Genomic DNA, 16,209 nt, shown 5'->3' with positions numbered 1-16,209 from the left:
CACATTACATTATTTTTAAAATGTTACCTTTTTTTTCATAACTTTTTTAACACACTACTTCTCCGCTGCGAAGCACAGGTATTTTGCTAGTATATCTATATAGATACATAGATATGTGGTGCGCTGGCGCCCTGCCCAGGGTCTGTTTCCTTCCTTACGCCCTGTGTTGGCTGGGATTGGCTCCCGCAAACCCCATGATCCTGTAGTTGGGATATAGCGAGTTGGATGCATGTTGCACTGCGCGACAATCATTTAAAAACCTGTGCAGCAAATGCCCTTTTATGTCACTTCTTTGTCTCGCTGGACGTCTCAGAGAAATTTTAAGTAGGGCATGTTGTGCAAGTAGTCTCGCACAACTTCAAAGTGTCTTCCAAGAAGACCTGCTGTGCATGTGTACCGTGCCAACATTTTTTTTAATTCTTTACACCATTCTGCTTTGTCATCTACTCTTTGTCCTTTATTTCCGGCCCCGGACGTGGTTAAATGTTTTTCTCGTGGGACATATAACTGCTTGTGTTGTGAAGGCGGTCTTGCTGCTGCTGGTGAGCTGCGTGTTCTGCTTGTCGTGCTGCTTGTTGATCATTTAAAAGCCTGTACAGCAGCTGTCCTTTTGCCACTTCGCGTCTCTTCCGCTCTAGTTGTTAAAGGGGGGGAGGTTTGGGGGTGCTAAACGCACGCTAAGGAGGTACGGTTAGATCATCTGCTGGCTTGCTGCTGCTGAGCTGCTTGTTCTGCTGGTCACATCAATCGTTTAAAAGCTTATACAGCAGCTGTCCTTTTGTCTCACTGCCTTGTCTCGTGTTATGTCAAAGTGTCTTCCTAGAAGATCACCTCTCGTCTCCCTTCCAAGATCTTTTTTTTATAAAAGAGAGATGTGTGTATGTGCAGTATATATGTGTATGCGTGTGTGTGTGTGTGTGTGTGTGTGTGTATGTATGTATGTGTATATATATATATATATATATATTTACACACGGTATTTTTGTTTTATGATTTACATCCTTTGCAATGGTTGCAAATTATGTATTTGTATGTACATACTTTTTCTTGTCTGTCACAACCCAGTATGATGCATACAGTTATTTATTTTAGAACATTCACTTGCATAGTTAATAAGTACCGTATTTGCATTTGGGTAACTCCTATTTTACATCCAGTGGTTTTGTCATCTTGATTCCCGCCAACCCAACCAACCACCCTATACATTATATGCAGGTACTTTATGCTACTAATGCCAGTAAATAATCTGTAAGGGGGTGCCTGAAATTCTCAGGAGGGTGGTGATATTTTGGTGGAACATGAGCCGTTTTGACTACCCAAAACTTCACTTTCACTCCAAAGGAATAGAGAAGTAACATCTTCCTGCTAAAATGTGGCATTATAAAATTCAAGGATTTTTTGTTTCAGAAACTGTAATGCCCTTTCCTGGGCAGTGAAGAATAGAGCTATGCAGAAATCAAGGAGGTTAATTTCTATCCACGAAACACTTCCACAAAACAATAAAACAACCAGCAACTATTTATAATCCTCCCATTGTTGCGGCCATAGAAGATTCTTTTACTTTAGTCATTATTCTTTGTTGAAGGAACTTGCACATCCAGCCTACTACTTCAAATTCATGTCAGTCTGTGGAAGCCTCGTGATTTTTCTATCTTGTAACTTTCGTTAACCTGTGGTATAGCAGACAATTTCATCATCCCACACACAGCTAGGCTCATGGCACTTCAACAACCCAAACTGCAACCACATGCCAGTTTCACTTCGCATCTTTTTTTTTATGCCCAGTCCTCTTACCTCTGCATCTACAGCTGATGCTTTTCACCATCAGCCAGCTCTTGAGGCACCCTGCTTTGGGGAGATTTTGACCAGTTTGTTACAGTGTTTTATTACTGTATTACTAACCTCTTCCCATAAAGTAATATGGTTGTGTATTTGACTTCCCCAATAATCATAATAGTGCATTCATTTTTCATTAATCTATGTTGACTATCCATTACTGTAATTAGGAAGCTCATTTCCCATGCTAAACAAAAATATAAATTTAAAATAAAAATGTCCTGTAATGTAGCTTATCCCATAAACAAACACTGAATAATTCTCAAACACACTAAATATTTTATGAAAATTAGCAGCGACCTTTTTTTGCTGCCCGTTGCAGGCATCCCAAGTATTCAGATGTCTTTTTTTATATTCGGTAATGTGTTTTATCTTTGGATGTTATATTGCTTGAATTGTCATCCCGGGTAAAACCAAACAGTAGAGCAAACCCTATCTGCTCCATATTTTATTTATTTTTTTAAACATGCATTAGTGCCAGTCAATACAGTCATGCTTTAGAGCACTTAAGATTTTGCAGAATTTATTTAATGTTCAGAAAACGTTATGAAAAAAATCAAAGTGCTGAATACTGCAATATTGACTTCTGCATATTGATTTTTTTTAAGTATCAAATTGAATAATTTGATGTATTCCCAGCCCTATTGGATATTCATTGAGATACTCAGTAAAAGTAAAGTAAAAGCCACCAGAAAGCAACTGCTAAAATTGAAGAGTGATGGGGTGTGTTTTTACCATAATACATAAAACTATTGCTAAACCTATAACTGAGGTGAAACATTAACTCTTCTAATGGTAAAGGCTAACCAGAACTCTGCTTTGATATTTGATTTTGTAACGTTATTGCAGGACACATACAGCCACATTCATTCACACAGGAGACAATTACAGTTGCCAATCCACCTACCACATATGAGTTTAAATGTGGGATGGAACCTAGTACAGGCACATTGATGTTATATAAAGATCTCCTTCTCTGTTGAATTCTCTTTATTCATGTTACTTCTAACAAAATAGGGGCATCTGTATTTGCACATTTATGTACACTTGTAGACACTTTTGCATGTATGATTTTAGATTCATGCACAATCCTAAGAATTAATTTAAGTGGTCACCATTGCTTCTAATTCATTATAAAATTTATTTTTGTTTTGCAATGTTTTTTCTGGCATTATATTTACCCTTTTTTAACTTTTATATTACGTTTTAAAAGTTGCAAATTTGTTTTGTATTAAGCAGCATGCTAAATAGTAGTTTTAAACACTCTTAAGCATTATTTTACATGACTTAACACTGAGATACACATTGACACTAATTCTGGGAATATGTAGAGTTTTGCAGTATAATTTTGATTAGTCCTTTCCAGTTAAATTATTTAGTTTATGCAATTTTTATTTTATTTTTTGTTTCCTGCAGTAACTGCGGTGCTAGATCTGACAGAGCAGTTCTCCCCTCCTGATAGTGCTCCCCCAATTCTTATAAGGATTATTGAGGGCATCGAGAAAAGAGGTAAAGGATCAACTCATTAATGTGTGTTCAGGAAGCTTTTGATATATCTGTTTTGTTTGTTTCTTTGTTTTATGTTTTGTCTTTTTACCACTATTCTTCTGTCTTGTTTTGCATTCAACATTTAATGTAAAATAATTAAAAAATATGTATATATGTGTTATGTGTTTATGTGTGTGTGTGTGTGTGTGTATAAAACATCAACCCCACATAGAAGTGGGAAAAGATGAAGAAGGTAAATATATAGATAAAATGCAAAGGTAACTGGCAGATTCACTCATCAACAAAAACACAAATTTCCCTTTAGTTCAAAAGCTGAAATCTAGCAGGATGGTACATCTAGGGCTGTAGGTATCCCCTAAAAGAAGACAATTAGACTCATTTTTTTATTTGTCAATATTTGCTGGTAATAATATAGTTAGTGAGGCATTCTTGGGCACCAGGTCCTTTTTCTGTCTCAGCACAGAGAAATTGGTCTTGCAGTTTATAATAATAATAATAATAATAATTCTTTACATTTATATAACACTTTTCTCACTACACAAAGCGCTCTTCACACAGGGAGGACCCAGGAAGTGAACCCACAATCTCCTTACTGCAAAGCAGCAGCACTACCACTGCGCCACCTGTGTGGAACAGTGTTATTGATCAGGCTGAGGCTGTAATCATGTAGAGATATGGTGCTGCAACTTTATGCAAATGAAAGTCGGTACCACCAGTAAAGTGGAAGAGCATTTGGCAAAGCTCTTAGAAGACATGCTTAGCAAGTTGCATCACTGGGTACATGCTGTACTCCCTGTTCTCTCGACTTCTTCATACTCCTCACTATGCATTTAAAAATACATGCAAATTCAAGCCAGATTGGGTTGCTGAGCACATTTATATACATATGCTTTATACCACAGGGTGTGACAATGATTGTCCCTTGGTGGTGAAATATATGAAATACTGCGGAGAACTAGGGTGTCCCCTTGGAGGTTGGACCACAATGTGCGGCTTCTATGTGGTTCACAAAGCGGAAACTTTGGCGTGCCAATATGTTTACAGGCCCACTTCAAGCTCTGGGTACAATGCAGGCCAAGGTCGACACCATACCTTGGTAAATATAAACACTTGCACATTTCAGTAAAGGAGTCAACCACAGATTAATATTAGTCTGTGGCAAATATATACTTGCAGGAAAACTTTGGGATTGGTGGCAGGATTGGCACTCCAGCCAAAGTAAAAATTTCATGCAACTACATAAATCCCGGTCAGTGTGAAAAGTAACGCTTGTGCACTCACCTGCTGCCCCACCTGACTCCTCCCAGAATTTGGCATATTTTAATATGCAAATCAATATAAATAGCCATTTCCATTCAGTGTTAAGTTAATTGAACTAGAAAAAGCATGTGAAAAAAAAATTTCAGTGAATGCAAAGTTGAGGCAAGGAAAAACATAGTTTGTTGGCTTAAGCAGTGGTATAAACAACACAAGGAAATCGATCAAGTGACAGAGTGATGGAGAAACTCGAAAGTTCAAGTTCAGAAAGTCGCACAGTGCCCTAAATAAAAAAAGAAGTGGTCAGATATCAAAGTCGTCATAAAAAGGTGAGTTGTAGCCATAAACGTCATAAACTTCATTTTAAAATTGTTTAATTTACAAGTTTCTCAAATCCCATCGTAACTAAAGTAGTACATTAAATGGTTCATATTCTATGTGTTCTTCTATGTGCTCTGTGTGTAAATCACTATGTGCTTCTTAAATGGCCTTTCTCTTATGCCAGCAGGACACAGAATACATTACATTCATGATTTTACAGCTCTCTGAACAATGTAATTATTAAGATGTATACTTGATATAATTTTCACGATGATAGGAATTAAAGCATGTATAAAGCTTTGGGGCACGGTGGTGCAGTGGTAGCGACGAGGTTGTGCCCTGTCCAGAGATTGTTCCTGCCTCTAGCAAGATGCTTGCTGCACTATACGTGAACCTCGATAAAATAATTTATTGCAATAAAGATATTTAAATATCTTGGTAGTACATGTTTAATTACTCCATCCATTTGTCAATTCAGGGTCGCTCCAGTCCCAGCAAGCATATAGTGTGAGGCAGGAACAATCCCTGAACACGGCGCCAGTTCATTGCTACCACTGTCCACTGTGTCCACAAGTTTACTTATTAACAGTATACATTATTTAAGTGAAGGTAAAAATGTATATGTGTAATATAATATACATTAATGCATTTCATCTTAAAAATGATATCAAGAGCTCCAAGAAGATAGCTCTTGGAAATGTAAATCGACTACAACTGTAATGCAAGTTTACAGTGAGGTAATTGTACTTAAGTACAAACAGTTTTACCGGGAGCACTTGATGGACTGATTAAGTGCATTTATAGCTTTTGGGATGAAACTGTTATTGAACCGCGAGGTCTTTACAGAAAAGGTCTCTGAAGTGTTTGCCGAATGGGAGAAGTTCAAATAGACTGTGCCCATGGCTGAGGCAGCATGTCCTAGAAGCTGTATCCCGATAATTCTCCACTCTTTTGACATAATATCCCATAGAGCTTTCCATTCAGTTGATGCATAGCAGTGATTCGACACTCGGATGCAATGGGTTAAAATACTGAGTATTTCAGGAGACTGATTTGGGAGAGCATGGGGGTCATGAGGTCACTGGAAAGGGATGTGTGACGAAGGTCCGGGTCTTTAGGGACCTGGTGTTTCCTGTTTTGTTATTTGGTTGTGAGACATGGACACTATCCAGTGACCTGATACTAAGACTGGACTCCTTTGGTACTGTGTCTCTTCAGAGAATCCTTGGGTACTGCTGGTTTGACTTTGTGTCCCGACAGTCCCGAAAGAGGCACATTATATACATTGTGAGGGGGTGTCAGTTATGGCATTCTGGCCATGTGGGGTGGTTACCCAAGGGTAATCCGGCTCGTAGGATCCTCATTGTTGAGGACCTGAGGAGCTGGGCCAAGCCAAGAGGATTCCCACGTATCACCTGACTGCGGCAGATAGATGGTCATTTGCGGAGGGTGGTGCTGGACCATGTGTCTGCCAGGGTGGTTGCCAACCAGGACCCCGAGCTGTTTTGTTGTGTGGTGGGTGCAGCAATTCATAGATAGAATGGAAGCTTATTAGAAGTGCACAGTTTTCTTAGGAGGAAAGGAATAGGTCACCTACTTACAAATTCTCTTTTTAAAATAACTGTTTCCCCTCTAGAGTCACTCATCATTCATGACCGTCAAGAGGATCCTTTCATACTGCTTTTGTGGCACATCCTTTCTAGTTACCAATGAACACTAGGATATCTGATGCTATCAATCTACTGTTTGTGAATATGTACTGTATATTTCATTTTAATCATATTCTGTTCACCATTTAAGCTCTTTATCAGTTTTTAAGAGGCATTTTTCTTTTAGAAAGAAATCTAAAATTTGAATTTACATGTTACAGGTTTGGACAGTGCATTTATGTACAGAACTGTCGGGTCAGAGCCACAAAAAGCCATGAGAGCTGGTGAGTAGGGCAGCTTGGGCTTGTCACTGCTATGACTACTGTATGTAATATTTTACAGTTTCTCTCTACAGATTTAAATGGCACATAAATACAAGCCACTTACAATCACTTATTTTGGTGATTATTCTGCAAATTATATGGAGAACATTTATTTTTATTTAGACTTTGTCAATATTTGAAAACTTCTTTATCCAAGTGTAGAATTGCTTTTATTTATTGTCTTATTCATGTTTGGTAAGATTTCTTTGCAGTGGACGTTGAACAGCAAGATACCCAGACTTTGTGCGAAATGGTAAAGAGTTTCCTGCAGGAATTACCAGTGCCTGTAATTCCTGGAACAGTTTACTCTGAACTCCAAATGGCTGTGCAAAGTACATGTGAGTATACAGCATTGTTCTCCCACTTTGTCTCTGTAAATACAGTTCTTTCCTAAGTAAAGTATATCAGGTTTTCAGAACACCAGATTTCATCAGGCTAATATGAGTTTATTAGAAATCTGAAAAATTTTGTTATTCATTTCTAAGAGTGACCTTGTGACACACTGTCTTCATAATATTCTTAATATCAGCGATTTGATTTTTGAGTTGAAAATGGCCAAGCTAACCATGTTACCTTGTTTTACCAATTCTTTGTAATAAAGTTGTGAAAATGAACATATAACAATAAAACGAACAAATAACTATAAAATGACTTAACTGAATACTAAATGCTTTGAACAGTACATAAAACATTAGTTCATTACATTTGTGACTGCAGTGCTTTTTTGTATGTTCTAGCTTTAGTTGTGTAATCTTGTAACACATTCTTGAATAAAGAAATTCTGCTTTGTGCTTTTAAATAGGGAAATCATTAAGTTTTACCATTCTTTATGTGTACATAATGAAAAGTATCAAAGAGCAGTTAATGAAACAAGAAAGATCTAATGGAGTATGTTATGCTAAGAGTGGGGAACCAAGTATGTTGATTTGAGTTTTGTACATTCCTTTAATAAAAACCTTAGACTAATCTAACTCCAGAGAGGCACAACTCATTCATACAAAAATATTTTACAGTTTACCATTTAAAGTATGCTTTCATGTGGTGACATGAGTCAAAATAAAAAAAAAATATGCTATTGAACAGGAGTTTTACACATCCTTTCCTTTGTAGCTCTGTATTGCATTTACAGAGCCAAAAACTGTCAGGGGTTTAAAACTTATCCTGAAATAAGTTATTGGTTCCATGGTAAAACTGATGGAGAAAAAGTTCCACTTTTAAGTTTTTTTGTGTGCACACATTTTTTCCAATTCTGAATAAGTTTTTAATCTTTTAAACAGAGTTGCACTTTAAAATTTTTGCAGTCGAATATATAATGCATATTAGTTTTTACAGTATGTAGCATTTTTTTACACATTTCTGGGGCATGCCCACAAACCCCAGAATGTTAAAACTTTAGGGGATTTACTACTTACTGTCCAAACTTTAATAGCAGTTCAGTATGTAATTTGAAAGAGTTCTGTTTTGGTTTTTGTGCATATTCTTTTCATAGAAATACCACTTGCAAATTTTCAGCTGCTTATCCAGTTTGGAGATCACTGTTGCCCTCTGTCATTGGTATTTATCTATATGTCCATTTATCCATTTAAGTGTGCTTAATCTTCTTTCAGCACCAGTTAGCTTGAAGTTCAGATGGAATGAATGGTCCGGGAGTTATTGATGTAATAAGGAGTAACAGACTTTGTTATGCAGGATGTGTGTATTTTGTTCATTATTTGGCCCCTTGCTCTCTTTTGTATGTACAGGGTCTTTCACCAAAATATAAACCACAACTTTTATCCTTGGTCTTATTGAATGCACATCATCCAGTGCACAAGTGGCCAGTGAAGAGAGTGACTGGTTTTATTGTTAAATCATTGAAAGTCATTTTTGACAAGTTTTCAGCCTGTATGTGTATATTATAAAAATCAATTGGTGGTTTTGTTAATAGCTTCTGGGACATAATTCACTGGCATTTGTTAAGAATTTTTAATGCATCAGTTGTATAATGCATTTGTTGAGAAGTGATGAAAAGCTATATCCCTTTTCTTCTTTGGTCTCTGTATACTGTACCTTTCAGCCAATTTCTTTTTCTTACTTTTTTTTTCTTCTTTCTTTACTAGTATGCACACAATGTGAGTCAGTGTGTCTCTTCCTTCCTGTTAATCAAATGTAGGCTTTGGCATTAACAATAATGAGGTTACACATGTTCTTTTTCCTAAAAGCCTGTGAAAAATTTAGTTTTCCCTGAACATCCAACTTTTCCTAACATACATATACAGTGGAACCTCGGTTTGCGAGTAACTTGGTTTACAAGTGTTTTGCAAGACGAGCTAAATTTTTTAATAAATTTTGACTTGATAAACGAGCGATATCTTGCAATACGAGTAGTATGGATACACTTTGTCTGCTGAGCGTCATGTGGTTGTGGAACGAATCATCTGAGTTTCCATTATTTCTTATGGGGAAATTAACTTTGATATACGAGTGCTTTGGACTGCGAGCACGTTTCCAGAACAAATTATGCTTCCGTCTGGGCACTCTACCATACAGGCCTGATTGGTAGATTGCTGCAGAGATGGTTGTCCTTCTGGAAGGTTCTCCTCTCTCCACAGAGGACCTCTGGAGCTCTGACAGAGTGACCATCGGGTTCTTGGTCACCTCCCTGACTAAGGCCCTTCTCCCCCGATCGCTCAGTTTAGATGGCCGGCCAGGTCTAGGAAGAGTCCTGGTGGTTTCGAACTTCTTCCACTTACGGATGATGTAGGCCACTGTGCTCATTGGGTCCTTCAAAGCAGCAGAAATTTTTCTGTAACCTTTCCCAGATTTGTGCCTCGAGACAATCCTGTCTCGGAGGTCTACAGACAATTCCTTTGACTTCATGCTTGGTTTGTGCTCTGACATGAACTGTCAACTGTGGGACCTTATATAGACAGGTGTGTGCCTTTCCAAATCATGTCCAATCAACTGAATTTACCACAGGTGGACTCCAATTAAGCTGAAGAAACATCTCAAGGATGATCAGGGGAAACAGGATGCACCTGAGCTCAATATTTTTATTTGTAAATAATTTGCAAAAATCTCAATTAAACTTTTTTCACATTGTCATTATGGGGTGTTGGGTGTAGAATTCTGAGGAAAAAAAGGAATTTAATCCATTTTGGATTAAGGCTGTAACATTACAAAATTTTAAAAAAGTGATGTGCTGTGAATACTTTCTGAATGCACTGTATATGTGAGATCCACACAGGTGTCACAGTGGTAATACCGCTTCCTTGTAGATCCGCGTAGGTGGTACAGTGATAACATTGCTGCCTCACAGTAAGGAGATAATCGGTTTGAATCCTGGGTCCTCCCCGCGTGGAGCATTTTGAGTAGCAAGATATTGTTACTATTATTTTTAGTATAATTAAAACATATTTAATTTTAGTCCGTAACAGTCTGTTTAAATTTATGGTACTTGTGAAAGTTAGTGCTCAAGACAAATTATTTATCAGCACCATTATAATCACCCTAATGTGACATAAGTTATATATATCTTATATATAAACGTCTACGCATCAGGATGAAGTTCAAAGAGCCGGCATGGCGGCCCCAAGTTAACGAGTTTGAAGAAGAAAGAAGTACGAGGATACAGCATGAAGCTGAAAGAAAACGACTCCGTCACCAAAGTGAAACCGCTGAGGAAAGACAAACAAGAGGGAAACTTGCTTAGTCATTGATAAACAAGGGTGGGCAAACATGTCCACAAAATGAAACCTCCGACTCTGCATTTAAATTTTTTTCTGATGATTTTGATAGTTTCTAGGAGCCAAGGCTTTTTACAGCACGGGCTTACACAGCTAATACGTCATAAATGTGTCACAACAGTAAGAATGGAATAATACTAACCACATGAATGCATTTCAACTGTGATTTTGCTTCTTGTTTTATACTAATATGACACTAATGTGTGTCCCCCCAAAAAAATATGGGTCACGACAGAAAATAATCCCATTGAATGTATGAGAATAAAGCCTATTTTATTCCATTCTATAGATCTATAGAAATGCTAAACATTTTCTGTGAAAAAGATTTCACCATTATCCATCCATCCATTATCCAACCCGCTATATCCTAACTACAGGGTCACGGGGGTCTGCTGGAGCCAATCCCAGCCAACACAGGGTGCAAGGCAGGAAACAAACCCCGGATGCACACACACACACACACACACACACACACACACACTAGGAACAATTTAGGATCGCCAATGCACCTAACCTGAATGTCTTTGGACTGTGGGAGGAAACCGGAGTACCCGGAGGAAACCCATGCAGACACTGGGAGAACATGCAAACTCCACGCAGGGAGGGCCCGGGAAGCGAACCCGGGTCTCCTAACTGCAAGGCAGCAGCGCTACCCACTGCACCACCGTGCTGCGATTTCACCATTATGAGTATGCAAAAGACTGGGAATAACTGAGTGTGCATGTGGGAGTGAGTGTTATTTTGACCCACTGAAACTGGGAATTACAGGGAATCCTTTGATGTGAAGGTTTAAAAGCAGATACACAAAGTGGGTGAATCATTTCTTCTTGGTATCTTGTTGAGCAAACAGACACCACAATGTCTACTGCACTTTCACTCAAGAGGAGATACTCCTCTTCAAAGGCTTTTTCTCTGTTGCAAGAAATAATTTATTAGAACTCAGATGATGGCGACGAAGCTAAGTTTGTTATCGAAGAAGACCATGATACAAACACAGATGTGCACTCAGATGACGACAAGGGTAGTACATTGGAGAAAGAGAACAGAAGCCCGTGAGAAACTTCTGGTTACACAAAAGAGCATCGTTTTCAAATAAACATGTTTTCATGTGTGTGTATATATATGTATATGTGTGTGTGTGTGTGTGTGTGCGAGAGAGAGAAACAAAGACAGATTGATGTCATTCAAGGGATTACTGGAATATAAAATTAATACTTTCAAAAAAAGGTATAACGAAACAGATGTGCTTTTATTCAAGAACAAAACTGAATAAAAAGAAGTCATTCAAATGACATGTTGCTGTGAATGTGTAAAGAATGTGAAGTTCAAATGTAGTTTTCATGCATGTATGAGTTTTTGTGTATTTCACAATTAAGCAGTTACATTTAATATAATTAATGCATTTCATTTGAGTAACAGTCTGTGTAAATTTGTTAGTAGTAAAAGTTAATGCTAAACCAAAAATTGTCTGTGTCCTGTTGTACAGTAATTACCTTGACATCACCTAAGAACAATTGTCACAAAAATAAAAACTCACATTCAAGGGGTTATATTATATTTAATAAACCTATACATTTGATTTGTACCTACAAGACCTAACATTTCTTATTTCATCGTACATTTACACAGACACTGGTCAACAAGCATTTTGTTACTGGGATTCTTTCATCTGTACTTTAACAAATTTCACTTGCTGACTCCAAATCTGAAAACCATTTTTGTCCAGCACGTCCCATTTTTATTTTTTAGTTATAATGTTCCAGGTCTTGGACAACTAGGGTGACTGGACAGTAAAGGAGATGTGTTTCAACATTTAAGAAATGTTTGGTCACGAGAAAAGTAAAGCCAAAATGAAGGAAGGTGTTTTTATTGGCCCTGAAATCCGACGATGAGTTCAAAAGGAAACTGAAGCCCACTGAATCAGAACCCTCCTTCGTGCAGGTTGTCCAGAATGTTCTTGACAGTCTCAGAGCAGAGAATTATACTGAGCTTGTAGAGATTATGCCGAAAGTATATTTGCTTATGAGAGCCAGAATGTCACTGAAGATGCATTTTTAACATTCTCATCTCAACTTTTTTCCACCAAATCTAATTGATGTCAGAGATAAGCATGGGGAAAGATGTCATCAAGATACAAAGGTGATGGAAAACTGATATCGGGGGGGGGGAATTCACTCCGAGCATGATGGGTGACTACTTTTGGCTCTTGCAAAGAGAGACGGTTGTGCAGTACAAGCGCAAAAGAGAGTCCCTCCAACATTTTTGGGTACACTGACCTCACTTTTATATTGAGGTAAATTGACATGAATATGCTTTAACGTATCTCTGGTATCGTCTTCTGGTTTGTTTTCAGAATAAACACATCAAAACAATTTTGGTGGGACAGAGTCCAAACTCCAGATATCGTGTTGATATTATATTGATATTCAAAGTGTCAAAATGTCAATGATGTGGATTTCAAAAATCTGACGTGCTAGCTTAATTCCAAGTTCATATATGAAATCAGTATAAAAAACTTAATAAAGAGCTGCTCTGAAGTTTCCAGAAGCAAACAAAAAATATTTTTTTGTAGACCAGTGTTATTGTAGACACAGAATACACCTGAAATATATGTACAGTATTTAAAATCATGATATATCATTACCTGTATAAATCCTTACAACTCAATGCAGGCTTGAGCTAAAAAATGAAAATTGTGGACAAAAAATGCAAAATATGATGTTGGTTTTTGCCTTACATTGCTATTTTATTTTCAATGTGTAATATAACAAGGCACATCATGAACAAAACTCCATACATAATGCTTCAAAAATTGTCTCTGGAAGCAAAAAACAGAGAAGAGCATACAAAGGTTTAAAAAAGCAATTGTATATACAGTATATTAATATAGTACATTCATAAATTGTTGATGTAAAATTGAAGAGCGCAAAATGATTTTCGAGTGAGATTTGAACTTCAAGGACTTACCTAAGAAATGTGTTTCAAAGAGTAAGTACTTCAGAAGTAAACGAATGGTGTTTGTCAAGTACTGTGTTTTTCATATCTCGGTTTATTAGGAGGAGTGCTGGAAATGCATTTTTTTTTTTGCATTTTTTTCTTTATTATTTTAATCTTACACTCAAAGCATCTAAATAGGTTTCTCAGCACTAACCTTGTAGTTACACATTTTTAGAAAATGTATAGTTATTGTAAATAGAGCTCCATCACATTAATATTTTGATAATTGATTATTCAAATAAATATCATGAATTGTAGATAAGAAAAGTTGTGACAAATAATGTTTGATATTGTCCAGTAGCTTAAATATCTTTCTTCAATAAAATAATGGAAAACACAAAATTTTGAAGGTTTCATCTTAAATTCATTAACATCTTATTTGTTATGGCAATGTCTTTCACTCTCAAAAAAATCTTTCCATCTTTGAAATGAGAACAACATCAAGTAAATGATTTTCAGTTCAAGCATGGTTACTTATATTGAAATAGAATAAAGGTCAGCATATCAACTCATTTACATATCTGGAATGTTCTGTTCTCTGAGAAAATGTGTCCCACTGCAGCAAAGAGAGAATTTCTGGCGAGTTCTAGTGAGCTTGACCAGCATATGAACATGTCCTTTGTGTTTCTTAATTTTTTTTCCTGATAATAGCTGCAGTGATAAACATTGCTAAACAATAGATATAGATTACACAGTGTTTCTCCTGCCTGCTGTATCATTTAAGTTCATCACTATGGTTTAATTCAATTGTATTTCAATTTCGCTAGTTGAGATGAGCTTATATGATAAAAGTTCACAAAAATAAGCTGTCTGAATTGGTTTACAGGACAAGCTATTCATTTTTTTAGGCTAAACAATTATGCATAACCCAGTAAGTGTAATGCTTTGATGAAAAATTGTTCAACAATTTTTCGGTGGAGCCCACATTTATTTTTAATTAGATGACAAGCTTTATCTGTTGTCTACTTCTTTGAAAGAATGCTGTAAGAGCTAGAGGTTAATGGGAATGGTTAGCTAGTTCTGTTTACCTTGCTTCATTATGTCTTATACTTCTAAGTATTTTGAAATCAGCTCTGCATATTTCGTTTATTTTGGTTTTATTTGGTGTTTTAAAAAAAAAAAAATGATTTTTTTTTTTCATTTCTTGTGAATTTTAATTTTGGTGTTAGGGTAAAATTGTGCAATTTATCCAATTGTGGGCTAACATTAATTTACCATAGGAAATCGTGTGCTTGAGTATGTTATATAACAATAAAAAAATATATATTAACAAACTAAAATGGTGTTAACAGGGCACCTGTCTAAATGTAAAAAAAAAACTGAAACTTTTATTAATAAGGGAAATTTAAGCCAAAAATATTGTTGAATATTGATCCATTTCTTGAGATTGCACACATATTTCAAAACAGCATGTCCATGTTGTGGTTCTCATGGAAGTTAATTTATCAAGTATGCCGTTGCCACTGTAATTTTTTATTTTTTTTATTTTATTGATTTTATTAAAATCAAAAAACATTCCATAAAAAAAGAACAAAAAGGTTCAAAACAAATCAACCATAACCCCTGAGAAAGAGAACTAGGCCAGCAGAGTAAAATTTTATGCTAGTAAAAATAGGTAAATAGATAAATTAATAAATGAATAAAGGTAAATGGAGTAAAAAGATAGGAGAGGACCTGCTTCCTCAATTTAAATGCTTATTCTAAAATGTTAATGAATAGATCCTGCTGGGTTTTGAAAAAGTTTTGTGCAGAACCTCTAAGTGCGAAGTTGATTTTTTCCCAGTTTCAAATAGTATATAACATCAGTTACCCACTGATTTAGAATAGGTAAGTTAGGATTCTACCAGTTGAGCAAAATAAGTCTACGTGCCAGTAGTGTAGTAAAGGCAATTACAATTTGTTTGTCCTTCTCCGATCTTTAAGCCCATGTGGAAGTACACCAGGCAAAGCTGTTAGTAGATTAGGAGGGATTGTGACACCAAGGCTGTCTGAAAGGTATTTAAAGATTTTGGTCCAAAATTCTGTTAATTTGGTGCACGCCTAAAACGTGGTCCAGTGAAGCTGGAACTTGATTGCAGCATTTACAGCTTAGATCTTGCCCTGGAAACATTTTGGACAATTTTAAACAAGAGAGATGCGCTCGATATATAATTTTGAGTTGAATAGTGCATATGGAGCTCGAGTGAATTCTGTGCATTGCTACTTTCCACTACTTTTGTGAGAGATCCTTTTCCCACTGTACTCTTGGATCTTTGAAAGGGAGGGACTGTCAAAAGGTGTTATATATTAATGAGATGCTGTTCCACTAATATTGTCCTCAAGAGTGATCAATATTTTTTCCTGCTTAGAGGTAGGTGGGAGGTGAGGAAAATTGGGCAAGTTCTGTTTAACAAAGTTTCTAATTTGAAGGTAGTGAAAGAAATGTGTTGTTGGGAAGTTACATTTAGAGTGTAATTGTTCGTCGGATGCAAAGACATTGTGTATGTACAGATCTCTAAGTGATTTATTCCCAAATGTTTTCCAGACATTAAAAACTGCGTATGTTTGAGAGGGTGGAAAAAGGTGGTTCTTGTGCAGAGGTGTCACTGATAA

The 16,209-nt window shown here is 36.6% G+C and overlaps 1 protein-coding gene across 1 annotated transcript in view; it reads left to right on the top strand.

Annotated features, from left to right (window-relative positions):
* pik3r2 (phosphoinositide-3-kinase, regulatory subunit 2 (beta)) overlaps positions 1-16,209 on the top strand; it is an 87,271-nt gene that overhangs the window by 34,060 nt on the left and 37,002 nt on the right. The window contains exons 3-5 of the mRNA XM_039766600.1: positions 3,253-3,345; positions 6,794-6,856; positions 7,096-7,233. Of these exons, the coding sequence (XP_039622534.1) occupies positions 3,253-3,345; positions 6,794-6,856; positions 7,096-7,233 (294 nt within the window). The remainder of the gene's footprint in view (positions 1-3,252; positions 3,346-6,793; positions 6,857-7,095; positions 7,234-16,209) is intronic.

The sequence above is a fragment of the Polypterus senegalus genome, chromosome 10 (genome assembly GCF_016835505.1).
Source record: "Polypterus senegalus isolate Bchr_013 chromosome 10, ASM1683550v1, whole genome shotgun sequence".
Taxonomy (NCBI): Eukaryota; Metazoa; Chordata; class Cladistia; order Polypteriformes; family Polypteridae; genus Polypterus; species Polypterus senegalus.
This window is presented reverse-complemented; position numbering and strand designations above follow the sequence as displayed.